The sequence below is a fragment of the Sarcophilus harrisii genome, chromosome X (genome assembly GCF_902635505.1).
Source record: "Sarcophilus harrisii chromosome X, mSarHar1.11, whole genome shotgun sequence".
Lineage (NCBI taxonomy): Eukaryota > Metazoa > Chordata > Mammalia > Dasyuromorphia > Dasyuridae > Sarcophilus > Sarcophilus harrisii.
The window spans coordinates 56,404,663-56,432,628 of NC_045432.1; the positions used below are offsets into that span (position 1 = coordinate 56,404,663).

Here is a 27,966-nt window from a genome sequence, read left to right on the forward strand (position 1 = left end):
CCCCCACATCCGGATTACTTTCCCTCCTCATCTCCACCTGTTAGCTTCCCTGGCTTCTTTCAAGTCCCAGCTAAAATATTCCCTTCTCCAGAAAGCTTTTTTCCATCCCCCTTAGTTTGAACTCTTATCTTATTTGCAAAAGTCTGCCTATTCCCTCCTCATAGTTTCATAGAGAATGCATTTGATACCCAAATACTTTCTTCTTCTTTTTTCAATTTTTAATAGATTTTTGTTTACTCTGATGATTAACTGGTAATTCATTTGCATTAGGTTAACTGTTTTAAAGTAGGCCTCAGAAAGAATAATCTGTTTATTTCTTTTTGTATAGCTTTTTATTTACAAGATATATGCATGGGTAATTTTTCAGCATTGACAGTTGCAGAACCTTTTGTTCCAATTTTTCCCCTCCTTCCCCCCACTCCCTCCCCCAGATGGCAGGTAGACCAATACATGTTAAATATGTTAAAATCAAATACTTTCTTCTTATGAAGATTTTGTCCAACTAGGAAAATAGTAACTTGGGCAGGTAATTGTTCACCTTTTCTTACTTCCCCCTTTTCAGTAAGAAAGCTCATGATGAAAATGAAATATTTTGCACAAATAAAATCAATGCAAGTAGTTGATAAGAAAAGTTGTCAGTGGAGGAAAACAATCTTCCTATCCAATCTCTCTAACAAGAGTATGATATCCAAGACAGGTAGGGAACCAGTATCTGAAAGACAAAAAGCTGTACTTGCAAGGACACGTCAGTGACAACACATCTAACCACATACAAGATATCTAGGACAGAGATTTTGGAAGCGCGTGCGTATTCCTCACATACAATATGGCTGACCAACAGAGCAAAGCCAGTCAGTAGCAACACTATCGATATCACTATGCCTGGAGATAAGGTACAGCTTAACTCTGAGCAGCAGCTTAGACACAAACCAATTAGCAGGTATTACTGTAGCCTGAATATAACATGAAACAAAATTGAGTGACCTTAATAGCAAAATAAAAACAAGCTTTCTCGAGCATGTAGTGATTCACATGTATAGCAGCAAACATGCACTTTTCACATGAGCAGTCTCTTATTGCCTCAAGACATGTGTAATTGCATCTTCAGCTTTCTCTAAAACATCATAACTGAGCCTAGTTCTCCTGTATTGTGGGCTAACCATCAGGATCACTGGGGGTTTGTGTGTCTACATCTGGGCTGGCAGCCATGCCCATTTGGCTCTTTGTATTTTGTGCTCTGAATCTGTGCCCTATGAACCTTGGTAGCAGTTTGGGGGATGAAAGGAGCTGTTTCTGAGCCCACTTTTCCTGCTTTGTAATCATTGTCTCCTTCACTGGATGTATCACCCTCCGTGTCCATTTGGTTCAGTTGGTGAGTGTCCATCAGTTAGATTGGAAAGCCCAATTAGAGGCAGATGATCCAGCAACTTGCTTTTGGGGAAACAGAACTTGTAAGGTCTCAGGGAAATGGAGCAATGGAGTGGGCATAGGAGCCAGGGAATTAGAGGAGGAACCACGAAAGAGTTTGGTTATCTAAAGATAAGCTAGTCAGTTGGAGACAAGATGGATTAGAATTTTTAACAACTGAGAAGATAGAGCCTAGAGTTTCAGCTTTGTATCATTCTGTGCTAATGAGATAAAATGAGCATATTTGATTATTCCTGATAATGGGAACTGAATGAGCTTGTGTTAGCACAGTCTGTGATATATCCTTGGGCCTGCATTCTCAGGAGCCACAAGGGCCTATCTGTATCAGTCTCTCTACATGTTGTTCAATGCCAAAGAAGAACTCGATATGCTTTTCTCCTTTGTGCAGCACAGAGATGGAGACAATTAATATTGATGTCTTCTGCTCTACTCCCTCAAATATCAAACCTAGGATTATATAGTAACATCCGGTCTTGTCTCTGTGATGGTCTCCACCACCCTTGCAGCCATCTCCCCCTGGCCTCTCTGACAGTCATGATGAAAATGAAATATTTTGCACAAATAAAATCAATGCAAGTAGTTGATAAGAAAAGTTGTCAGTGGAGGAAAACAATCTTCCTATCCAATCTCTGTGTGATAACACTGTGTCCGCCTCAGGGGCCCACCAGCATCCCACCATATGCTCATGTTCAGCTGGTCTCCCTTGATTATTCTCCTTCAGGACATGAGGAAGGAGAGAGTATCTCATAGAGTACTTAGTCCTAAAAAAAGACTTGGCCAAAATCTTCATCATAAGCACATCTTTTATAGGGACTCCAAGAGAGATAACTAGGGGAATAGAAAGCTTTCCGAGTAGCAAAAAATAGAGACTGAATGGGGCCTCCTACCCCAGAGAAGAGGGAGCTAAAGACATCATACCACTGTGTTCCAAGTGGCTTGTTCTCTCAACCCACTTTACCCTTCAGGTCCACTACTAGTGTTGCTGTCCAGTCAGCGGAGGGAGCAAATGCCAACATCCTCTTGCTGATTGGGCACATAAAAGGAGACTCTTGGACAGTTGTCTCACCTGGATGTCATTTATTTTTGGGTCCATACTAGTTGAACCTTGAGGTCCCTGGAGGGTTCTGCCATTTACTTGGGAGGAGGAGGGGCTTTCTTCAGATGATCCAGGAGTCCACAGCCACAAGTTGGGCAGGTATGGGAGTTGTCAGAAGAATCTGGTAGATCTTTTAGAGAAAACAACTTGCATCAATCTTTGAATCTAGTGCTTCTGGTCAGCATACGTGGGTCCGAAGGTAACAGTGTCTAAACAACACATAGAGATGATCCAGCCACACAGGGCTAGGTTTAAATAACACAATAACTTTTTTGGCACAATTCCTATAATTGAACATTATATTAAGTCAGGTACAGAGCAGACCACTTAGAGGCCTTGTAGTAGATTAGTTCTGAGAAAGGAGATGTACAATCCTCAAGGTAACAGAGACAACTTACCCATTAAGCTCAAGTCCCATCTTAAGAGGCATATCGCTAACCCAGGGTGGCAAGGGAGGGGGCAAGTGTAGAAGTTGGAACTGCCTAACTTAGAGGGCCTGGGTTAGTTGTAGAAGGAATAGTCCCAGATGTTTCATGTCATTTGCTGTTTCTATCCTTGCCTAAATTCTGTACCTGCTATAACATTTGATAGAATTTAGTAAATTTTACTATTTTATTTAATTAGAAAAATTTCACATCCCCTTGTCTAATCATTCCCTCCTTTAGGGGATATAATCTCTATAATTTGATTATAAATGTAGGTTAAAATCATAAGGTGTTTATACTTGCATCCTATTATAATAACTCAGAGATATTCCAGTATCAATCTACTCTTTAATAGATTATGTTGTGCTTGGAAAGCTTCTCAATTATAGAAATTTGCTACAAAAGAATAGGGGCATAAGGGAAAGTTTTGTTTCTTTATTTTGACGTCAACTACGGGGAAAAGTTATATAGATAACCAATTGCATTAAGCCAGAATTAAGTTAGCTAGGTGGGATGTAAAATTCATGTTGGGAAATTGAGTCAGGAGAATCCTTACCTTAGCTTTATCTGAACATTTTCCCAGTCTTTCCCATGAGAGTTCCACTTACCATTTATGGATATAAAACTCCATATGGTTGCTGGCATCTTGGATCATTGGCTCAATAGCAATTCTTGGTGATCATATCTAGAGTCAAACTCAGCATAATATCAGTTAACAGTGCCACAAAGTCTTAAATAGCAAGTTCCAATAATCAGAGCTTCAACTCTCAAGGATCATCTATCCTAAATAATAAGTATGGACTATAATCTTACATTAGCCACAGTAAAAGATTCATGACCAAAAATTTACAAATTATCTTGATGTAGCCAGTACTCAAAGTTGATGATTTGAAGTTCAACATTACACAAATGATTTTGCTTTCAAGTGCTTAATAACAACCAAAGACTTAGGATGTACAAATATAAAAATTCTAAATTGTGTATTAAATGTTGTCTGTAGCAAAACATGTTCAATTATTAACATAAACTACTGTTTCCAGAATCTCTTTAAATAATGGGACCATTTTAAGGTGATTTTTAAGTAGCTGCATACAATTCTACACCTATTCAAATTCCAGATCAAATAAGAAATACGTATAAAATAAGATAGCTCTTGAATTACTACTCTTCATCAACATAATTCTACTGAAATCTTGTTCCTTAAGACAAAAACAAAAGACTTCCTAGCTTTAACCTCATAATTTAATAGATTAACATCTTTGTTTCACTTATTTGTTTGCCTAATTATACTCTGAAAAATTGAGATGCTTCAGCAATTGAAATATATATATATTTTATATTTGTATATATATATATATATATATATATATATATATATATATGATAAGTTTAAGCACTAATTTAACTCTTGCTTAGGCTGTGGAGTGATAACAAATTCAGATCAAAACAGCAAACTCTCTACCACTTTCTTGTTACAGTAAGTTACCTGCCTTGGAATCATTCTAACAATTAATAGTTCTAATAACTAATAATAGAATAGTTCTAATAACTAACAATGTTTTGGTATTTTAATGACAAATCTCCAGTTTTTGTCTGCCCTGATAATACAAATTGACCATGAGAGCTATAAGCAGGGATGTGGTTACAACAGTATTAAAATTGGTCCTCCAGGAAAAGATAATGATAAATGTTAGAGGGGATGTGGGAAAACTGGAACATTATTGTAGTGTTGATGGAGCAATAAGATGATCCAACCCTTCTGGAGGGCAATTTGGAATTATGGGCAAAGGGCTATAAAACTGTGCATACTCTTTGACCCAGCAGTGCCATTACTGGGTCTGTATCCCAAGGAAATCATAGAGAAGGGAAAAAGACCCCCGTGCAAAAGTGCTTGTAGCAGCTCTTTTTGTGGTAGCAAAGAATTGGAAAATGAGTAGATGCCCATCAATTGGAGAATGACTGAACAAGTTGTGGTACATGAAGGTAATGGAATATTATTGTTCTTAAAAAATGACGAACAAACTGTGATTATAGAAAGGCCTGGAAAGATTTACACTAATTGATGCTGAGCAAAACAAGCAGAACCAGGAATACGTTGTACATAATAATAGAATGTGTGATGATTAACTATGAAAAGCTTGGTTCTCTTGGTTCAGTGATCCAAAGTAATCCCAAAAGACTTTGGTTGGAAAATGCCATCCACATCCAGAAAAAGAACTAAGGAGACTGAATGTAAATCAACACATTCTTAAGTTCATTTTTGTCTGTTTTTTTCTCTCTCCCATAGTTTTTCCCTTTTGTTCTGATTTTTTCTCTCCAACATGATTCATAAAGCAATGTATGTTAAAAATAAATGAATGAATGCATTAAAAAAAACTGGTCTTCAAGCTTATATCAGTAAAAGTTGCCTAGTATATGGAGCCAGGTGAACAGTCTTCTTGTCTAGTGAAATGACATAAGTAGAGGCCACCTTAGCCTTTTCTACATTATTAATGTCACAGACAGATATTTACTAGCCTTAGATCTAGATGTGGCTTCCATTGAACTGCTGACTATTAACTCTGTTTCTCTGAATGTACCCATTTAAGGATAGTCCAAGGACACAGTGAATGTAAGAATGAAGCTCCAAAAAGAATATTCAGGGTCCCAAAAGTCTCACTAATAACAGTAGACTTGCACATAGTCATTATCAATACCAAATTATTTATTACAATGAATTAACATACAAATGAAATTTAGTAGACCTTTTAAAAATCAGCAAACATTTTTTAAAAAGTTTTTTTTAACATAAACATTTCTTTCTAAAAGTGTTCTCCTTTATTAAGAACATTAAAAAATTTATTTTGATGTTAAAAGGAATAATCACTAAGTTGTTATAAAAAGTAAATTAGTTGAGGATCTCTAAAATGACAGATACCTCTCTTATTCAACCTTAAAGCAAAAATAAATCTTTAAAATTGGAATTTATCAAAACTAAGTTGGTATAAAATTCTTTAAGTAACATAAATAAATCCCTAAAGTACTATAACAAAATAAATTCCCAGTCATTACAAAATTTCTAGTTAGTTTTCTTTAGTCAAAAAGTGTTCACAGTGAGGGGTAGGGAGATTAAATTTTTACAAGCCCAAAAGAAATATACAACCAGTTACGTTATCTTTATCACAATAAAGTTTACCAGGCCTTTAAATTTTTAGTCAATATCTTTTTCTTCCCCTTCTCTTTAAATATATTCCTAGAAATCAAGAAAAATCCATTCTGGTAGAGTGACTATGTGATATTTCACTTAAACTCCAACGTAGACATATTTCCTTCTCTAAAGGTATTTTGTTTTCACCCCTTAAAACAAAATTAATTTTTAAGAATGGAGTTTTTAAAGACTGTTTCCCCTCAAGTTCCTCAGGCACTTTACATTTGATTACATAAATAATAATAATGTAGAGCTTAGCATGTGCTAGTTACTGTAAGCACTTTACAATCAGTATATTATTTTGATCTCACAATAGGAAAGGGTTGGGTTGTGATCCCAAAGCAGCATAGCGATATATAAGGTGCCTCAGGAACCGAGGGGGAAACAATCCTACCCTGATTTAGATGTCTCATAGGCCTTTTGCATTAATTTGTTTCGAAGATAAACCAATTTGGACAGGTCATAGGAGTCCAGTGGGATTCAGGGTTGTCTTTGGTTAGCTAACATCAATGCTGTCAACACCTCCGGGTATCACACTGTCCAATTTAGATTCCGACTGATTCATGCCCAAATCCTAGAGTACATTGGAGATTTCAGAGGAGATCTACACACTGTGTTGTGGTTTCAGACCCCAGAACCTACTCAGAGAGGAATAGTGGACTATGACCGAACAAACAGGAGTCCAAGATGGGAGCGCAGGACATTTGGGGAAGGGCCTCATTCATCTGGCAATGTCTGGACTTTGGGAGCATTAAGTCCTGTGGCTCCAAGTCCAGTTGCTGTTAGGGAAGAGTCCAAATTCTCCAAATTTCCATCGTCCTGAGTCAAGGCACCATTAATGTCAATTTATTTTTCCCAGAGTTTGGTCTAAGGAAGACCAAACAGATTGTACTTGTGGCTTTATTCCTCCTAAGTAAGTGGATAGGTATACATGGGAGCACAGAACTGAGCTCCAGGTGAACGTAGGCAGTCGGAATCATAAAGAAAAAATCACAGGGAGGATGTTATCACATTGTGGTCTTCATCAGGCCATCTCTGCGATTGCTTTTTCAGAACTGGGAGTCAATATGAATCAGTTTGAGTTGATTATCTGGCATAGTAGGGGAAGTTCTGGGTTCAATATATGTCAATACTGTAAGTAACTTCTGATATACCCCAGAAGGAATGCTTGGTTTTATCTGATTCTCTGGTCATTCTGGCCTCTTCTGGATGTTAACAGAGTTTGAGTAAATCAAGGTGTTTAGTAAAGTCATTAGTCATTCCATTTTCACAATATACATATACATGTGTGCGTTTGTTCATGTGTATATATAAAATGTGGAGTGCCATATCATCCTTGGGGTGCTAGTAAATGTTTAACAACTGACCAAAAAAGTATGCAAACACACTTAAGTTTTAGCTTCATTTTATATCACTTTTCTCAGCATAATTTCAAGTTGCTTTCCAGAATGTTTAGACTAATTCACAGTTCCATCAGTGGTATATTTATATGCCATATAGGTTTTTTAAAAATTCCATTTAACTTTCTTCGATGAACAAAAATGTCTTTTCTCTCCTTCCCATCTTCTCCTCCCCCCACCCCCATCTTGGAAGAGGAAGAAACAAAGAAAACTTTTGTGACAATAATAATAAAATAATATGAAGCACGTATGTAGCGCTTTCAAGGTTTGTAAAGCACTTAAAAATATTATCTCATTATATCCTCATAAACAACTCTGGGAAGTGGTTGTGGCTATTATCCCCATTTTATAGAAATATAACATAATCAAGCAAAACAGATTGTTACTTTGGCCATTTTCTAAAAATTCCATGTCTCATTGAGTTCTCCAGAGTCATTGTTGGCCATTCTGTTGATCGGAGTTTTTAAGGCTTTCAAAGTTATTTGTCATTCTAATGCTTTGTTGATGGAGTTGTGAACCGATAATAGCCATTCTGGAGAGTGATTTGGCACTATGCCCAAAGGGCTGTCAAGTCATGCATACCCTTTGATAGACCAGCGTTTCTACTGGGCCTGTGTCCCAAAGAGATCATAAAGGAGGAAAAAGGGACCCACATGTGCAAAAATGTTTGTAGCGGCCCTTTATGTAGTGACAAGAAACTGGAAGCTGAGTGGATGCCCATCAGTTGCTATCAGCTGCTCTATCAAAGAGGCATACTTGAGACTGTTAGAATATTCTACTACTCACAAAAAGTTGTTTCTCACAGTCATTTACATCACCTGTTTTCTTAATGATTTTTGTTTTCTTATGTTTTCCTGTTTTCACCAAATACCAGAAGTCATCAAATGCTTAAGAGTTTAGATATATCACCAAATTTTAATACTTAATTATAACCAAAAAAGAGGATTTTTAGACCATTCCAGCAAGTAACTTAAAATCTAGCAACCTCAAGATTGTTTGTATTACCTTGTCCAAATCAGAAAATGGAAAGTAACTGATGTCAAATTAGAGGAACAGGTTGTCCGTGAGGGCAACAAGTATGTTAGTTGTTCATGTTAAAAATAATCAGTTTGTAGTATATATGGTTCACCTAGATAGTCCAAAAACCAGCCTTAACAGCAGGAATATGAATATAAAATTTATGGAAATTCCAAGATATTTTGGGGAAGCTAGGTGGCACAGCGGATGGGAATACCAGTTGAGAAGACTCATCTATCCGAGTTGAAATCGGGCCTCAGACACTTCCTAGATGTATGACCCTAGGCAAATTAAACAATTTGCCTCAGTTTCCTTATCTATAAAATGAGCTGAAGAAGGAAATCGCAAACTACCTTAAAATCTTTGCCAAGAAACACCTCTTCAAAAAAAGGGGGGTCACAGAGTTGGACACAATGAAAAATAACTGAAACAAAATATTTTGCTGTTAATTTTGCTATGATGATGTAGCCAGAAAGGTTATCTTCCAAATAACAGGATGATACTTTAATTTGGACATCTGATCATCATTACAATATTTCTTTTACTGTGTAAAATGTTCTGGTTCTGCTCACTTCACTCAGCATGGGTTCATGTAAGTCTTTCCAGGCTTTTCTGAAATTCACCTGCTTGTCATTTCTTTTGGCACAACAGTATTCTGTCATAATCATATACTACAAGTTCAGCTATTCTCAAGTTGATGGGTAGGCCCTCAATTTCCATTTTTTTTGCCACTACAAAAAGAGCTCCTGGAACTATTTTTTTTCAAACATATAAGGCTTTTCTCTTTTCTCTGATTTCTTTGGAGTACAGATCTAGTAGTGGTATTGCTGGGTCCCTTCCCTTTTTAAAATCTAGAACTCCACAAAGCAATAAATCAAGATTTAATTTGTAGAATCTGCCTATTTCTGAGGTGTAAATTCTCACACTGAATACTGAATGATTGCTGAGCAGGTACAAACAGGCTGCAGCACAAAAATATTCTATCCCGTTCATATTCTGTGAAATGTTGGGCCATTCTTCATTGATGGCTACCACCTTGGTTCCTACTTCTTTGCCACCACAAAAAAGCAGCTCTCTCTGTGTTCTTTTCCTCTCTGAGATCTTTGGGATATGGGATAAATTTAGGATAGATTTATTGTTGTACATTTAGGAGTCTGTTGTTGTTGATCAGTCATTTTCAGTAATGCCCAACTCTTTGTGACCTCATATGGCGTTTTCTTGTCAAAGATACTGGGATAGTTTGCCATTTCCTTCTCCAGCTCATTTTACAGATAGGAAACTGAGGCAAACAGGGTGAAGTGACTTGTCCCAGGATCACACAGCTAGGAAGTATCTGAGGCCAAACTGGAACTCAGGAAGATTCATCTTCCTGATTCCAGCCCTAGCACTCTATCCTCTGCACTACCTGGTTGCCCTTTGTTCCTCTAGGTGAATTTAATAATAATCTAATTTTAATTTAGTAATATTTAATATAATAATTCAATTAATTAGAATTCAATTCATTTAATAATAAAAATAATAGCATTTTAAGCTCTATATTATGGCTTGATATAGTACTGAATAACTAAATTAATTTAGATAATATCATTATCTTTATTATATTGGCTTGATCTAACCAAGAGGGATTAATATTCATTTATGTCTGTCTTTATTTGTAAAGAGCGTCTTATAGTTATATTCATATAGTTTCTGTATATGTCTTAGTTAGGTAGACTCCCAAGTATATTAAACATTCTGTAGTTATATAAAATGAATGGAATTTCTCTTTATGTCTTCCTGCTGGGTTTTATTAGTAGTATACAGAAATGCTGACAATTTATGCAGATTTATTTTATATCTTAAAATTTTGATGAGATTACTAATTCTTTCACTTAATTTCTTAGTTGACTGGGTTATCATCTGTAAAAAGCAATACAATAATATTGTTTCCTCTCTGACTAAATTTATTCACTCTTTCTTTTTTCCTTATTTAACTATAGCTAGCATTTCTATTTTATCAAATAATAGTGATAAATAAGAGACATCCTGACTTTATTTGTAATCTTTTTGGAAAGTCCTCTAGTTTATCTCACCATTACATTATAAGATTGGCTCTTGGTTTTAGATAGATGCTCCTTTTTGCCTTGAGAAAATGTCCACTTATTTCTCTGTTTTCTAGTGTTTTTGTTTTTGTGTTTCAAAAATAGGAATTGGTCATGTATCTTGTCAAAAGCTTTTTCTGCATATGCTGATATGATTTTTGTTGTTTTTTCATTAATGTGATCTGTTATGTTGATAGTTTTCCTATTATAGAATCAATCCTTCACTCCTCACATAAATCTAAGCTGGTTATAATATATAGTTTTTGTGATATGATTCTGTTGTCTCAATTGTTTTTTAATTTGAAATCATATTTATATTTTGTATGTATTATAGATATATTTATATTTTTATATTGATTTTCGTTAGGATGTATTTAATTTCTGATTTTCTTCCTCTTTTTTGACTCTTGCTGGTTTAGATATCAAGACCAAGATATCATAGAAGGAATTTGATCAGATTCCTTTCCTTTCTAATTTTTTTTCAAATAATTTAGATGATATTGAAATTGTTCTTTGAATATTTGAAAGAATTCATCAGTAAATCCATCCATTTACCCCCTTATCCATCCTAGATTCATCCCTGATATCTTTTCTTTCTGATCTCAGGATCTGTTCAGTTTGTTTTTCTGGGATTGGGATAACAAATCTTCTATTTCTTGTTATGTAAGTCTGGGAATTTCATATTTTTGTGAATATTCATCCACACCATCTAGCTCATCAGTTTTATTGGTACATAATTAGGCTGTATAGTTTTTTTCTTTTATTTCTAAAATTATTGTGAATTCACTTTTCTTTTTTTAGTATTTTTGTTTCAAAACAGAAAAACAAAATAGAAAAAGGAAAAAAATTGCCATGTGCACAGCAGAGCATGAGAAGATTCAAAATATTGAGACACTAAATTTCCATTTAAAGGAAAACCTATATAATACTACATATATTATAGTCATAGCCATTCATCTTGTTTTTGCTTCCTTGTAGGTTTTCTTTTGTTTTCTGCTCTGCACTTTTTACTTTATTTTATTTATCTTTCTCCATCCCCCCCACCCCCAAACACCCTGAGGTGCAATTTTGTTTGTGGAAGAAATATGGAGAAGTTAGTTTTCTGACTTGCTTTGCCATCTTCCTAGAATAACTCTTTTCATTTTTGATATTAGTAATTCGATTTCATTCTTTTTAAAAAAAAATCAAATGACCTAATGGTTTATCTATTTCATTGGTTTTTAAAACCCAGCTCTTAGTTTTATTTATTAATTAAATAGTTCTTTTGCTTTTAATTTTGTTAATCCATTTATTTTTATGATTTCTACTTTGGTGTTTAACTTTTCAAAAGTTTTCTCATATTTTAGCCATATGCCCAATTTATTGATCTCATCTTTTTTTTTTTTAAATCGATGAAAGGGTTTCAAATCTTTTTTAAGATATAAAATTTCCCCTAGGAATTGTTTGCCGCCATCTCCAAAATTTTGGCATGTTGTTTCATTGTTGTCCTTATTTTTAATCAAAGTCTATGGTTCCTATTATTTGTTCTGTTCTTCACTATTTCTAGTATTAAATAATTTCATTTCTAATTTTATTTTATCATTTCTTCAGCAGTCCTGTATTGAATACAATTTTTATCACATTATGGTCAGTAAAAGATGTGTTTAGTATTTCGGCTTTTCAGTATTTATATTGGAGGGGGTTATCCCCCAGTACATGGTCAATTTTTGTAAAGATGCCATGCTCAATTATGAACCATATATTCTTTTCTATTTCCAGTCAATAATTGCCAAACATCTGTTATATCTAACTTTCCTAAAGTTTTCTTAAGGTCCTTGACTTCTTTCTTATTTCTGGCTTAGGTTTATTTCTACAAGGGGTACACTGAGGTCCCCTACAATTATAATCTTATTATCTATTTCTCCCTGTAACTTTTTCCTTTTTATTTAGGATTTTAAATGTTTTTTTTTTACCAGTAGATGTTAAATATATTAAAATATAAATTAGATACACAATAAGTATTCACGACCAAACCGTTATTTTGCTGTACAAATAGAATCAGACTCTGAAATATTGTACAATTAGCTTGTGAAGGAAATAAAAAATGCAGGTAGGCAAAAATATAGGGATTGGGAATTCAATGTAATGGTTTTTAGTCATCTCCCAGAGTTCTTTCTCTGGGCGTAGCTGGTTCAGTTCATTACTGCTCCATTGGAAATGATTTGGTTGATCTCGTTGCTGAGGATGGCCAGGTCCATCAGAACTGGTTATCATCTAGTATTATTGTTGAAGTATATAATGATCTCTTGGCCCTGCTTGTTTCACTCAGCATCAGTTCTTGTAAGTCTCTCCAGGCCTTTATGAAATCATCCTGTTGGTCATTTCTAACAGAACAATAATATTCCATAATATTCATATACCACAATTTATTCAGCCATTCTCCAACTGATGGGCATCCATTTAGTTTCCAGTTTCTAGCCACTACAAAAAGGGCTGCCACAAACATTCATGCACATACAGGTCCCTTTCCCTTCTTTATAATCTCTTTGGGATATAAGCCCGGTAGTAACACTGCTGGATCAAAGGGTATGCACTGTTTGATAACTTTTTGAGCATAGTTCCAAATTGCTCTCCAGAATGGTTGGATGTATTCACAGTTCCACCAACAATGTATTAGTGTCCCTGTTTTCCCACATCCCCTCCAACATTCAGCATTATCTTTCCCTGTCATTCTAGCCAATCTGACAGGTGTGTAGTGGTATCTCAGAGTTGTCTTAATTTGCATTTCTCTGATTAATAATGACTTGGAGCATCTTTTCATATGGCTAGAAATAGTTTCAATTTCTTCATCTGAGAATTGTCTGTTCATATCCTTTGACCATTTATCAATTGGAGAATGGCTTGATTTCTTATAAATTTGAGTCAATTCTCTATATATTTTGGAAATGAGGCCTTTATCAGAACCTTTGACTGTAAAAATGTTTTCCCAGTTTATTGCTTTCCTTCTAATCTTGTCTGCATTAGTTTTGTTTGTACAAAAACTTTTCAGTTTGATATAGTCAAAATTTTCTATTTTGTGATCAGTAATGATCTCTAGTTCTTCTTTGGTCATAAATTCCTTCCCCTTCCACAGGTCTGAGAGGTTAAACTATAGGATTTTAAATATTATAGCACTTGGTGATTGATATTAATCCATGGTGTGTGTGTCTGTTTCTCTCGCTTTCTCTCCCTCTCTCTCTTTTCTCTTCTCAACCTCCCCAGTTCTGTCAGAGGAACCACCATGCTTCCAGTGTCTCCATCTCGGTTTTATCCCGGTCTCTCCCCTACCCCGGACAGTCAGTTGTCAGCTCTTGCCATTTCTATCCTCACATCTCTGGCACCTCCCCCCCCCCCAGGCTCCCATGGTCTCCAGTCTATCTTGTCAGAACAGTCTCCTCACTGGTCTGGTCCCCCCTACACACTGTGCCAGAGGAATTTCCCTTAAGTGCACATGTGACCAGGTGAGTCCCCTGTGTGATCAGCTTCCTGTTGCCTCGAGGATAAAACACACACTCCTCTGGTCAGCACTTAAAGTTCTCCACAAGTGGCTCCAACCTCTTTCCCGTCTCATCACTGGCCCTCCTGGACTGTCTGGTCCTGCCAACCCCAGGTTCTCCCCCGCGGCACGGGCCTTTGCGTCGCCTGTCCCTCCGCCTCAGCTGTCCCCTCCGCCTGGGATCCCCTCCCTCCTTACCTCTGGCTCCTCCAGATGCGGTTCAGTACCATGTTCTTTCCAGAGCCTTTCCCCACTCCCTCTCCCTGCCCTTTCTCCAGCTGCTAATGCCCCATTCCTCCCAGACCAGTTTCCATTGAAGACCGTGTGGTAGAGGCTTGTTTTTTTATTAACTTTATGCTCATTCTGAATTTCTTTTTATATGTACTTGCTGTGTCCTCCGTTAGAATGTAAGCTAAAGGAGAAGTCGGGATTATTTTCTTCTTTGTATTCATATCCCCAGAGACATGATACCTGGGACACAGTAGAGACTTAATACTTGTGGACTGAAAGGGAGGGAAGGTCATGTATGATTCAATGTATCGAGTTGGGAAGACTTGAGGAGAGTAAGTTCAGAACAGCCACCCCAAGGATCTAAAGGAAGACCAGTCTTCAGCATAAAAGGCATCGCAAACACACCCGGATCATTTTTATAATTTTTATTAGCCATTTAAAATATATTATCTATTTCATAGTTACAATTTACTTCACGCGTATGGCAGTGTTGACATAAGTTTGAGATACTTTAAACCAATTACAATACGAGGGGAATTAGACAAGCAGGAGAGATCTTGTGTGTCCGTACCACTGAGATATGTCAATTTGGAACGTCTGTCATTGCAAAATCTACTCAACTATTTTTCTGTAGTTCTGAGAGACATACTTCCGGAGACAATTCTAAAACATCTGTTTTCTAGGAAGTTAGAATTTTGCTTAGGATGTACTCAGCCCAATTTTGAATCTATAAAAATCTCTTCCTTCCAAAAAAAAATTTCTCTAAGCAGGTTCTGTTTTCATTGCAGGTTTTTTTTCATTTTTCTTTTAGGGCGGCTTAGACACTTGCCGAAGGCAGATCATTTTATAATTTTTAAGGAAAAAAAGGTAGGACAAATTCTTCAAATATCCTAAATAGCTGTGTAAAACTGAATATGGGGAAAAGGCCGTCGATGGTATAATAAATGGTTGGGTTCTGCTGCTAATACACTCAAATATTCATTTTCCAGGACTTAAAAATAAATACAATACACAATGAATGTATTTTGGAAAATGTTAATTCGGGCGGCACCATAATCTCTTTTCGCAGGAAACTTTTGGCATATTTTCCACACTTTGCTTATAATCTCAAACCTTAATTGTTTAGAACAGCTGCCATCTTAGCAACATTCTGAAAATGTTGAATTCTATCTTTTAAAAGATTTAAAGTTCTGCACACTACTTCTATAAAACATGCTACAAACCAGTGCGATTCTCGATGCACACAGAAAGATACAAAATGTCACAGAATATGGAAATATTTGTAACATGTGATCTCGTCGTCAAGTTAATTGAAACATAAAACATTCAAAATTTGTGGCTTTCGGTTTTCAGATTCACAAACTAATCCTTGAAGTAGACAATTTAAAAACATTTGCGTTAAAAGGCTTGAAAAGGACCAGTCATATGAAGTACATAGCGTCTTCTCTGCAGACTCCTCAAAGTAATTTAATAATGACAAACTGTAACAGATTAAGATGCAAATCTATTTATTTTGAAGAGAAGATCTCTAAAAAATTCTTTATAAATGCTAGCTAAAAACATAAATTATTCCACATTCTAATTACGTTTGAGGGGCATACACAGACAGTGAATCCTGTTCAGGCCAAGACTGGTACAAAATCATTTGCTCAACTTTTGAGTCCAAAGGGTAAATTTGTCATTAATGTACTCCTAAAAAGACTGCGCCCATTCTCTTACCCTCCCCTCCCACCCCCGCCCCCAAAGGAGAAGGCGCTGCAGACATTTTGTCAGAAGCACTGGGCCAAGGTCGATTAGCAAATGCCGCAAACGTTACTCTGAAAAATCACAGTACTGAGGGTTATAAGACACATGTGACAATATTTCAGAAGAATACAAGTAGTCTGAGGTGTACAGTACATTTCTGTCTGTCTCATAAGGAAAGTTTGAAAATGATTGGTACCCTCGCGTAGTACTTTAAATGATATTAATTTCCACATTAAAACAAAATTGTAAAGTTTTTCATTTCACAAAACCACAAATCAAAGCAGGCAATATTTTCAGTAAAAGATTTAGAAGTGTTCTGTGTAACAATACTATGCTCAAAAGAAACACTTGTCATTGAAAATTCACAAATTCTAAACTATATCAAATCTTTTTTTAAGAAACCAAAAATTCCTACCACTTTCTCCAATGTACTTAAAAGGACTCCGACATAAATCTATTTCACTAGCAAGTTGGATGTTCCAGGCTTAGCAGTTACAGATCAAGGCAGTACTTCTGCTTTTCTCATACTATAAAACCTGGTTAAAAGATCCAGGACTACTTTAAAGCCAATTACGTAGCCAAGGCAAGGAAGGCTTCGGCCATATAACCTCTAGCTTTTAAGTGACATTTGAGAAAGAGATCTACACATGAATCTCACACAACCATCTCCAGCTATGATCTGAGGCAGAATTTGCCAAATAACCAGAAATGTACAGATTCTACTACCTATTTTTACCTAATTTATTTGATGAGAAAGTACTGAATGGCAACGGCACACAAAACGGCGATGACCGCAAAAGCTACGACCAGGATGAAAGCAAACTGGTCATCGGTTAAACACCTTTTGTTGTTTTTAATTTCGGCCGTGGTGTCATCCTGGGGCGGGTCTATCTCTTTCTTCTCGGATGCGAATACTGTACTGGGACTGTATGCTCCCAGTAGTTCCTGGAGCGCTCCGTTTTGTTGATATTGTCTGCCGGCACATACCCGGAATCGATATTCACAGTTGGTTTGGAAATTAGTGAAACAGAAGGAGGTGTCTGGCCCCTTGTATACCTAAAGAAAAAGGAGTTTGGAGATAAGAAGGATCCATTTTCCCAGGGAAGAACCACAATCTCTAATGTCCAGAGTGTATTTACTGTATTTACAGTAAGCAGTTCTGCTTACTGACCCAAATATATCTGTGAAAAACTTAATTTCCATTTGTTTGGGGAACAAGCTTTCATAGAGAGGCATATTGTAAACTATAGGCCAGAGAGTTAAAAGACGGATTCCCTGGAAGCCTGGGTGACTGTATGAGGGCTCGATCTCTTGGGGAAAGGGAGAGCTGAGATAAAATTAGGCAAGATGAATTTCCCGGCAGAGTACGTCATATACCAACAAACCCCTTGTCTGGGACAAATCTCCCAAACAAGATTTGGCCCGAAGTCAGTTACCTGATCGGCTCCTCTCCCGCTGAGGAGCTGGAGAATGTAAACGATGCTGTCTCCTTTTATAGGGGGTAGAGGATCCCAAGTAACCTCGCAAAGATTCTCGCCCAGCTGAGATATTTTGGGTGCTGGAAAAAAAGGGAGAGTCTGTCTAAATTTAAAAGTTCCGTTTTTCTTTCTCCACTGGAGGGAATCTTCTCGCCAATGAGAACGGGTCTCTCCTATATTCCATTTCCATCCTTTCCAAAGCACTCACATAGAGTTTGTAAGGATCAAAGGAGATCATATTTGCCATTATTTTATCCCCATAGAGTAGAGGAAAGAGAATTAGATTTTAAGCCAAGGACCTCTAGCTTTGAGTCCTGCCTCTGACACACAGTGCTTGTGTGACCCTATGTAAGTCATTCATCCCCTATTGCTCTAAGCAACTTGATAAAACTCTATGTTGCAGAGAAGGTGCTAATCTGTATTGGGGGAGGAAGGGTCCATACCTGGTGTCATAGAGAACACCGATGAGGCTGCAGGTCCAGCCTGCACGTATTTTCTTCCTATTAGTATCTGTATACCTGTTGGACATTAGAATTACTGCGTAGTTAGAGCCAGGAGCTGACATGAGCAGGGGCTGCTACTGGCACGAGGCACTTGGCTATCGCCAGAAGAACTCTGGACCACTTTAATACCCTGGTCAGAAATTGGGACAGCACTGGGATGAGCAGGAAAACTATGTCTAAAGCAATTTGACTAAGTTGGTGATTGGAAAAAACCCTTCAGAGCTCATATTCTACTGGTATTTTCATCTATTAAGGAATAGTACATTTTGAAAGAAAAGCTCTTCAGATACTTCAGTGATTTGTGATCTTGTCAACGCAGGTGCTCCCTCCAACAACACAGAGAGGAATGTCACCCTCTATGGTTAACAGATTGGCGTTAGCCAAGTTTTTGACCTTTTAGATACCACGGGCATTTGTTCGGAAAGCATCTGTCTGTTTTCTGTACTCCAAAGGGAGCTTTGAAGAAGTCTCACAGAATTAAGCCACTGGTACTGACTGATAGCGAGATGACCCTCTGAACCCCCAAATCATACGGCACCTTGACACTTACTTGGGGCTGTGCCATCATTGGTGTGGGGCCCCTCGCCAGTGACACACAATGTAACCTTTCTATTATTTATAAATGGTGTTCAAGAATCAGACAACAGACTGCTGTTGCATCCATACTTGAAGCCATTTCCTCCTGATGAACGAGCTCTCCTGAAACTTACTGCCGGTCGAGTTTCCGAAAACCCAGTCTCTTTTCATGTCCCTGGTAGTCTCTGGAAGAGGCCTTTTGTCCCACTAGATACATGCCTATTTGAAGGGGCCGCATAGAATTATGCTACTCAATCTTACTGGTGGTTACATTGCCTTGATATCATTCAAGATTTAAATCTCAGCTGCTAATTTGCATATATTAGGTATGGAAGCACAAACTAAGGTAAGGTTTAAGGCCACAGTTAAAATACTTACCTTTGAGCGGGGCTGGTGGAGATTTGGTTGTAGTGAAGGTATAGATTTCAGAAAATGGTCCTTCACCAGATTCATTATAGGCCTGTATTTTAAAGTTATAAGTAGTACATTCACTCAATCTTTGAACTTTGTATGTATGACAAGGCCCGTTGAGAAGTGTAACAAATCTGAGAGAAAAACAAAGCAGCATTATTGAACATTTTAAACTCATCCATTTCTGCTCACACAAACTCATGGAGATCAATTATTGGGGTAGTTTTCGTCGAAAGGTTTGTATAGTAGAATTCTGTCTTGAAATACATAACTTTGTGTTTCAACTTCTAACACAAATGACATTTTCCCGGAAACTCTGTCACGGTATTTAGCAAATCAACATCATTTTTTACTCGTTAGCTTTTCGGGTGTTTTGTTTAGCTCTCATTCAAACAGAAGGCAGGGTTTACTTGGTAGAGATACCAACCAACTTAGTTTAGTTTTAAGGCCACATGATACATAAACAGGCCTATAAGTGGTTCTGGCTGTAAATGTCAAGGTATCGGACTTGGTGGTGAAAAAGGATATTTGATATTTATTTGAACCCTGATGACACATGGTCTAATCACCACTAAAGAGAAATGCAGAGACTGGGAGGAAAGGAGAGAACAGAACTGCAGGGGAGCATTTGTTAGACTTCTCTGGAGGTTAAACTTGGAACCTTTTACCTGCTCCTTCTCAGCTGGTGACTTTAGCTCCATCTCCTGGGAGCTCCCTTGAGACTGATCTTTTTCTCATCTCCAGCTATGTCCTCACTTCTCTGGGGTTCTTTCCCAGTGTCCTGCTGGAAGATGAGGCGGTCCTTCTTGTCAAAGCTAATGCCCCTTCCACCTGTGCCTTTGAATCGCCTCCCCCCTCTCTGTTATGTCCAGGCCCATCTTCTACCACATCCTCCCTTTCTCTTTGAATCTCCCTCTCCTAGTTTCTTCCCCTCTGCCTACAAACAGATTACCCAAAACCCCATCTCTAGGAAAACTTTCTCTGGAATCCATCCCCTTAGGCCATTATTCTTTCTTCCCCTTTCTGGACCAGTTTTCTGAAAGAGTAGTTTGCACATCTCCACCCAAAATCCTTGCTTTCCTCACATTGTTTTTCTCCAAGGTTGCTTAGGAACGTGCCTTAGCAAGTTCTAGTTTTCTTGGTCCTTCCTGGAGTGTTTGGTCCCACTTGCTGCTCCCTTCCCTTTCCCAGCTTAATGGGGCTCTCCTAGCTCTTGGAGTTGTCCTCTGCCTCCTCCAATGTGGGTATCTCTCCCATCTCCTGCCTCCCATCCTTTCCAACGCAGTCTTCTCTTCCTCAGTTTGCCAAGAGGATAGAAAAAGAGATGCAAAAGCCAGAGACTTGGCGGTGGGTGGAGATGAGGGTTGTCTTCAAGTGTTGGTGGAGACACAAAACAAGCTGAATGAAATGTCTTCCTCTTGGCCTAGGACAAAACTAGGGGCCCTGGGGGGATGTTGAAAAGAGGCAGATTTGGGGGTGGGGAAACCAGCCAACAGTTCGAGCCATCCCACTGGGTGAGTACCTGTCAGGTGTGGCATAGGGACAAGATCTCTTTGAGGTCTCACCTTTGAAACCCAGGTACATGGGAAGGTTCTTGAAAGGCAGTTCTAGCACTCCATCCTCTTCTACCTCTGTACTCTCAAGTTGTGAATACAAAGCAGGAGCTTAAAAGCTGGTTGGGGGTGGGGCTTGAACTTAGAATTTATGAGCTTTTAATGCTCTATTCTTATTTCTCTAACATAATTCATTTAACAGCCAGCCCCCTTCAAGACTCAGCTCAAATGTCACCTCCTCCAAGGAGCTTTTCTGATTCTCTCTGTTGTTCATCTGGGAGTAGGGGGACAGGAGAATAGATGTTGGTATTTCCAGGCTAGTTGGTCTACTATTTGCTCCATTCACATACTACCTTCCTACTTCTAGTGTTTTCTCACTCACATTTACACTCAGACTCACACTCTCCCTCTCCTATCCATTTCCTAATTTCCTTGACTTCTTTCAAGTCATAGCTTAAGTCTAAGAATCTTTTCCCAGTTCTCCTTAATCTTAGTACTTCCTTTGGCTGACTAGCCCAAATTTATTCTGTCTTTTTCTCCTTTGTCCATACGTGTTTTCAGGTTTTCTCCCATTCGGACTCCTCTTTCCTCTATATCCTCAGCACTTGATATACTGCAGGTTTTTAATACGTGTTTGTTATTTAGCAACTCACTCCACATTGTATCCATTTGGCCCTCAGTGGAATCTCAACTCTGGGTAGGGATGGTTTGGGGGGGGTGCTTGTAACAGTGAGCTATTTCTTGATGCTCTTTCGTATGCAGAGCACTACGAGGAATATGTAAAGAAACATCATAAAATGTCCTTCAGGAGCTTCTACGTTTGAGTGCCAAATTGAGTAATAGAGAACGTATGCAATAGAAGCTCAGAAAATGATGAAATCTTTGTAGGCTGCGATGATCAGAGGGGAAGATTTCAGAGAAGAGATGGGACATGAAGTGGTTTTAAATGATGGGCAGGATTTGTGTGTGTGAGGTGGGGTACAGATGGGTGGTAAAAAGGGTAGGTAAGGTACAGCATATTTGAGAGACAGTATGGGATATGAGGGTGGGGGGATAATGGTTGAGGAGGACTTGGAATTCTAAGCTGAAGAATCCAGACCCTGTCCTATGGCCAATACAGAACCCTTAAAGGTTCTTCTAATGGCAGTGGGATGATACGATGATAGAGATAAATGTGGTTATGAGGCATCGTAGAGGAAAGAAACCAGGCATGAAGTCATAATAGGGGGAGGTGGGGAATGGAAACACAACAATGGAGGAAACAGACATGATTGTGAAGAATGAATGGGACCCGATGACTAACTGGTATGAGGGGGTGAGGGGAGCACTCAGATGATTCCAGATTCTGTGACTGGAGGAACAAGATGGCAGGTACGTGAGCTGGGAGCTCTCCCCATCTTTGTGGAGGCGGTATGATGGCAACACAAGCTACCCTGTGACATATGAAGGCGGCCCGTGTCGCCTCTCAGTGTTTGTCTCATCGAGGGTCTGCTTCCACTCTAGTCCACCTCGGCTTTGTCGATGCTTACAGGGAATTAGCTTCACATTCCCTCTTCATCCTCCACGTACCTCGCTTTCATGCAGTTCTCCTTACAATGACGTTACCATCCAGTTTCTTTATAAAACTAGCGTCCGGTAGAGCACCGCCTACTATTTGTCTGGAAGTAGGCAGTGAGGTCTCCTTGTGAACTGAAGATGAAACCCCCTGAACACAGGTGGCTCAAAAATGAACACTAAGGACCGATACTTATTTTGTTTTACTTCCTTTTGACATTCTTCCCCAAGGGACCCCATCCCCATGGCATCACTGATACCAGAAGGGAACTCGGGTTGGGAACCCTAAGGGGGAAAGGATGGAAGTATATATAGGGGGGTGGCTAGAAGCCATTGCAAAAAGTAGAAGAATATCAAAGCCAGTACATCTACAAGAAAAATGAACTGAGGGGGTGACAGGACCAATCCCGGGAGCCAAAAAAGCAGAGAGGAAACTTTAATCTAAGGAATAGCTTTTTCAGATATATTAAATAACAAAGGGCTCACCTGCCAGTCTTATCTTCCATTTGCAAGTTGAAGTGTATGGTGTTGGAGAGTGAAATTCTGTTGGGCCCATCACCCCATTTCAATTTGAGACTCTGGTAGCTGAAGCACACGCATTCAAGGACTGGAGGATCTGGAGGTAGTGGCTTTGTTTTGGCTTTAATCGATTGGCTAAAAGGACTCTGTCCCAAACTATTGAAAGCTTGAATTCTAATTCTAGGTAGGGAAGGAGAGAGAAAATATTAGTGTATCTTTCTAGGAAGAGTTACTTTTTCTGTGTGAATGTGACAATTCTGCTGGATATACACCAGTCCCAAAGATTTATAATCCACTCATCTTTCTGAAATTGAGGTCAATTTTTATGAAGGAAAAAATGAAGTTTATCATCCTTGGTGAGCATACTCAACATATATTTCTTTTCCTATCTTCTCAAGATAATTTTGTATCTCAATTCTGGAGAGTCATTTTCTATGCTCTGTCATTAAGCTAGACTTAAATTTGTTTATATGAATTCCGATTCATAACAAACATAGAAATATAAGAATTTCTTTCATTTGGCTAATATCTAGTCCACTCCCTGTGGACTCAGAAACATATGTTGTGACGAAAAGAGGCCCTGGTAGGTTCAAAATTCTCTAAAGAAGAATCATTTTTGCTGCTGTCATGGGACAACAGAGGTGTAAGTCATAGTGGGGAGAGGAAAAAAACCAGCTCAGATTGTGCCGTCACTTCTTCCAATTCTGACCAAAATCAACCCCACCCACCTTTGGAAGTAAAAATGAGGATTTCTCCCCATGCTTCTAAAATTAACACCTAGGTACTGGTTTTTATGATCCTCAAATCTCTGTCAGGATAAATGTGTATAATGACTAAAGGGGCTTTTTGTGGTAGTCACTTATACACATTACAATTAAAACTCTGTCATAATTTAGGTGATAATGTGCTATAGAATTAACCACCTCCTGAAACGTCTACCCTGAAATCATGCTTTTGCAAGACCAATGAATGACACAGGTAGGGTGTGCTTGTGTTGGTTTTATGATCACAGGGTGACACTGGCACAGGACCGCCTGGTATGGTGTGCGGGCCCTCATCAGAGAGGGGGCTGTGCTCTAGGAGCAAAGAGGAACTGCATTAGCTTCGAAGAAACACAAGATGCACAAAGGTAGAGGGCAACACAGAGGTTCACAGGGACTCTTTGTGTCCAACCTGTGACAGAGTATTCGGAGCTCGGAGTGGTCCGATCAGCCACTGTTCAGACACACCGTGACTTGGCTGTAACTTAACGGTGCCGTTTTGGTCCTCTTCCACTACGAAGGACAATAATCAATCAACATGCTACCTAGGGCTTTGACAAAGCAAGAGAAATAAAACAGGTGAGGAGACCGGCCCTCCCTTTTCTTCAGAGGTATACACGTTTCGGAATCCATGGCAAGTGGACCGAATCTTGGCCAAATGAAAGAAATTCTTGTATTTCTGTGTTTGTTATGAATCTAAATTCATTTTAACAAATTTACAGGTGAATTGAATGAGAGAGAGTAGAAAGTGACTCTCCAGAATTGAGATACAAAATTATCTTGAGGAGATAGGGAAAGAAGAACATATGTTGGGTAGGGAGAGAGGCTGCGGGGTACGTGGGAAAGGGCATTGGACCAGGATTCAAATCCTGACCCTGCCCATGTGACACCGGGGAATCTCTTCACTGTTTTGGACATTGTATATAAAATGAAATGGGAGGGGGCCGAAGTTCTTTTCAGCTCAAAATCTATTACCCTGCGATCAATGGAAAATCCTCAGGTTAGCTATATCAATTTCTTAAGTATAAAATAGGGGAGTGGCAGTCAGAAGTACCTTTGAAAAAGACCTGGTGTCAACCCAAAAGCAGCTTAGGAATGTAAATATGGTTTGTGTTCAAAAGCAGGGGAGAAGGTAGAATGAATAAAATTGAGCAACCAACTGGGGGAAAGAGAGAGGGAAGGGTTGAAGGAAGGTTAGTGGTGCCCTCAGTTCCAAGTGCCACATTTTAAAGAAGGTCATAAATAAACAAAGGGGTTACATTCAGAAGACAACCGGTAGGGCCACAGAAATCATCTGGTTGAGGCCCAAGGAAATCACGTGATTTTTCTAAGGTCTCCAAATCATGGTACGTGAGGGTTGGCCATAGGACTGCTAGAGTTAAGGTGACTGTGGATAGCCAAGGTAACTGATGCACTGTTGTAATGTGGACACTGTGAGCTCATCTTATAGAGCTGAACAGTTGACACCATGTTTAGTACATGACCATTTGCCACGTTTTACACACATTATCTCATTTGGCCCTCCCAGTGCTCCAATGAGGTGGGTGGTATATTCTCCTCATTTTCCAGATGAGGAAACCAAGCTCCGAGACATGAAATGAGGGGCCTGGAGTCACGGAGTTGGGAAGTGGCAAGCCCGGGCCTCTCTGGACCCCAAGTCCTCTTTTTACCATTCAGTGCAGCAGTCACATAATGAGTCTAGCCCCCCTCGCCCCCTGCTGTGAACTTCCTTTTCCCTCAATAGATGCTAAATGGGGAGAAGAAAACAAAGAATACAGAAGCCCAGCCAGATGGCGTTCCACAATAGAGGGGACTAATAAGTTGTTCGTGACAGCAGGTGTCCAATGTACTTCACATTATTGAAATATAAATGTACAACAGAACCAGGCAGTCCCAGGGCATCTGTAAATAGAAAGGCCCCAAGTAACACGAGAGACTTACCTATACACAGTGTCTGGCTGCAGGTTTTCTAAGGTATAGCTCGTGACTCTATCAACAGTTACAATCTGTCTGTCTCCATATTCTATGTTATATCCAGTGATCTCTGATCCGTGGCAGTTGGGTTCATCCCACTGCAGAGCAAGGCAAGTGGATGCCAAAGGAAGCGGGATCTTGCCTTCCAGTAGTCGCGGCAGTGCCATTGCTCCTGGCACTGAGGCCGGTGTTGTTACTATGCCTGTTCCCCCAAACATGCCAATTCCAGCCATATTCACAGCCTGAAAAGGAGTTGCTTTTTAAAATCCATCAGGAGCTTACTGGGTTTTGTTCCTAAATCTTCCAACGTTAAAAAAAAATTATCTTGCTGTGAACCCAAACTCTTAATCCCCAGTGCTCAATAGAATACATAAGAGAGCTGACAAGCTGTTTACAGATTGAATAGCTCGATCAGTGAAGCACATACACATGGGTAATTAAGGCTGAAAAACTTCCTTTTCAGTCTTATTTTGGAACTTCTGATCTATTCTCCAGCCACCATCATATTCCCAAGCTAAGCATAATAAGCTAAGCTCTTCTTTCCTATAAAATCCTCCCCATTATGAAATGATGGGTGGCTGTTTCGATGTCTGACAGAGAGAAGAATGCCCAGGAAATGGTTTTTCTCTTAATTAGGGTCCCAGGGCCCTAGCAGACCTCCTGAGAAACGTAGACATGTGGGAGCAGGAATGAAGGAGTAATGAGTTGGTCTTGGGACCTTTGATCTTCCAATCAAGTAGAAAAAAAATCTTTCTGTGTTTATACTCTTAATGCATTCATGTCTTACACATATAGGAAATGCCCCAACTAAAACGACTATCTAATCTCACATGGCTTTCTTCACTTCTGAGGTTGGAACGGCGTGGCTTCGTGCCTTCTAGGGGAAGCCCTGCTCTGCTTTATTTCCCGGCTCTCGAGTCGCCAGGCACCTCTGGGCCACAATTTGGCTCAAATGGAGGAGTTTGTGTAGGAGACAGCCGGAACGGCAGGCTGGGGCCAGCTGGTGGCGGCCAGACTCAGGAAGAGCTTAGATTAAACTAATGAGGGATTCTGAACAAGGAAGGGAGCTTTATCTCCTTACTTCCTGAGCAGCTACTTGGGAAAGACACTAAGGGGAATATAATGATTAGTTCAAGGCCAACTGGGGAAGATTCTGCTGTGGAACCTGAGAAGGGAGACTAAAGGGCAGGAGCTAACATCTCTAGTGCCTTGAGGTTATTGGGGATGGGTCCTCAGCTGCCTCTTCTCTGCTTCTCTACACCTCAACAAATCTGCTGCCCTCAATGGTAATTCCAGGAGGAGATCACTCTAGCAGTGGGCAGAGGAGGGCTATAGACAGGTTAGTACTGGGATCAAGTGAATTCTAATTCTGGAGGGAAACGTCACTCGGTTGTAGATACCTGTACTCTGCAAAAATAGGTAGTAGCTGGAGTAAGGCCTTTTACTTCATAGTTCAAACAAGGGCCAGTGTAGATTACGTGCATCGATCCTTCTAGTTTGCCCCACTCCAGTCTGTAATCACAGATTTCGGCACCATTGCACATAGGAACCTGAAAGACAGACCAAACACAAAATGTGAGAGCCTCAGCGGGGTGTTAGAGAGATTTTTCCCTCTAGAGACTTACTATTGGCCTTACTACCACCAGAAATGCAAATCGACCCAAGGGGCCAGACCCACTGGTGGGCCTATAAAATGGCAGCCTGGTCTTTTACAGAGCTTGTACTCGGCAGGAATGGGAGAAATGAGAAAATGGGGGCAGGAGTTTGGAGGTTTTAGATTTTATGAAAGCCTTTAGAATTAAGTCTTAAAGGAAAGGAGAAAGAGATTTGGTTTGGGAGGCAGGAGACAGCATTTTAGCCAAAGGAAAAACACGGTGGCTGGTGGCCGAGGCACAAAGCTGCAGAGCATCCGGAGGAAGAGACGAGAGCCTGCCTGAGGACTGGTAGGCCAGGGCAAAGGCCAGCAGAGAAACATTGGGGAATAGGACTAGGATTCTTCCCCAAGTTGGGAAATGAGGGGATAGTGTGCTGCACTAATCTTTGCTCATTTTCTATAAGCTGCTCCAAGCATCTCAAAGTGAGGCCTGAACTTGGGGGAAGCAGGGCACTAGTACGAACAGTCCTAGAATCAGAATCCGAAAACCTGGTACTCTGGGTTTTTACTCAGTTGCTCCCTGGGTGATGGTGGCCAAGTCTTCCTAGTCTCAATTTTCTCATCTCCATATGGATGGAGGAGGTGGGGGTAATAAGATTTTTTTCTGTTGCTCCTTTTTCAATTGTGTGTTCAACTCTTCGCAATCCCATTTGGAATTTTCTGGGCTGGAGTAGTTTGCCATTTCCTCCTCCAGCTCATTTTAAAGAGGAGGAAACTGAGGCAAACTGGGTGAAGTGATTTGTCCGCCAGAGTCACACAGGTAGGAAGTGTCTGAAGCCGGATTTGAAACTCCAGAAGAAGAGGCTTTCTATCTCCAGACCGGGCAATCTATCCCCTGCACCACCTAGCTGCTCTTCT

The 27,966-nt window shown here is 39.3% G+C and overlaps 1 protein-coding gene and 1 long non-coding RNA gene across 6 annotated transcripts in view; one reads left to right on the forward strand and one right to left on the reverse strand.

Moving 5' to 3' along the window:
* LOC116420329 overlaps positions 1 to 15,281 on the forward strand; it is a 38,778-nt gene extending 23,497 nt beyond the window's left edge. Inside the window, exon 3 of the long non-coding RNA XR_004230620.1 lies at positions 15,191 to 15,281. This is a non-coding gene — a long non-coding RNA (uncharacterized LOC116420329). The remainder of the gene's footprint in view (positions 1 to 15,190) is intronic.
* LOC100932920 (fibronectin type-III domain-containing protein 3A) overlaps positions 14,635 to 27,966 on the reverse strand; it is an 80,191-nt gene continuing 66,859 nt past the window's right edge. For all 5 annotated transcript variants that reach the window (XM_023507039.2, XM_031944904.1, XM_031944901.1 and 2 more), the window contains exons 21-26: positions 26,855 to 27,004; positions 25,422 to 25,696; positions 22,687 to 22,899; positions 19,061 to 19,227; positions 17,562 to 17,683; positions 14,635 to 17,181 (exon numbers count right to left, since the gene is read on the reverse strand). In XM_023507039.2, the coding sequence (XP_023362807.1) occupies positions 16,867 to 17,181; positions 17,562 to 17,683; positions 19,061 to 19,227; positions 22,687 to 22,899; positions 25,422 to 25,696; positions 26,855 to 27,004 (1,242 nt within the window). In that variant the 3' untranslated portion in view covers positions 14,635 to 16,866. The remainder of the gene's footprint in view (positions 17,182 to 17,561; positions 17,684 to 19,060; positions 19,228 to 22,686; positions 22,900 to 25,421; positions 25,697 to 26,854; positions 27,005 to 27,966) is intronic.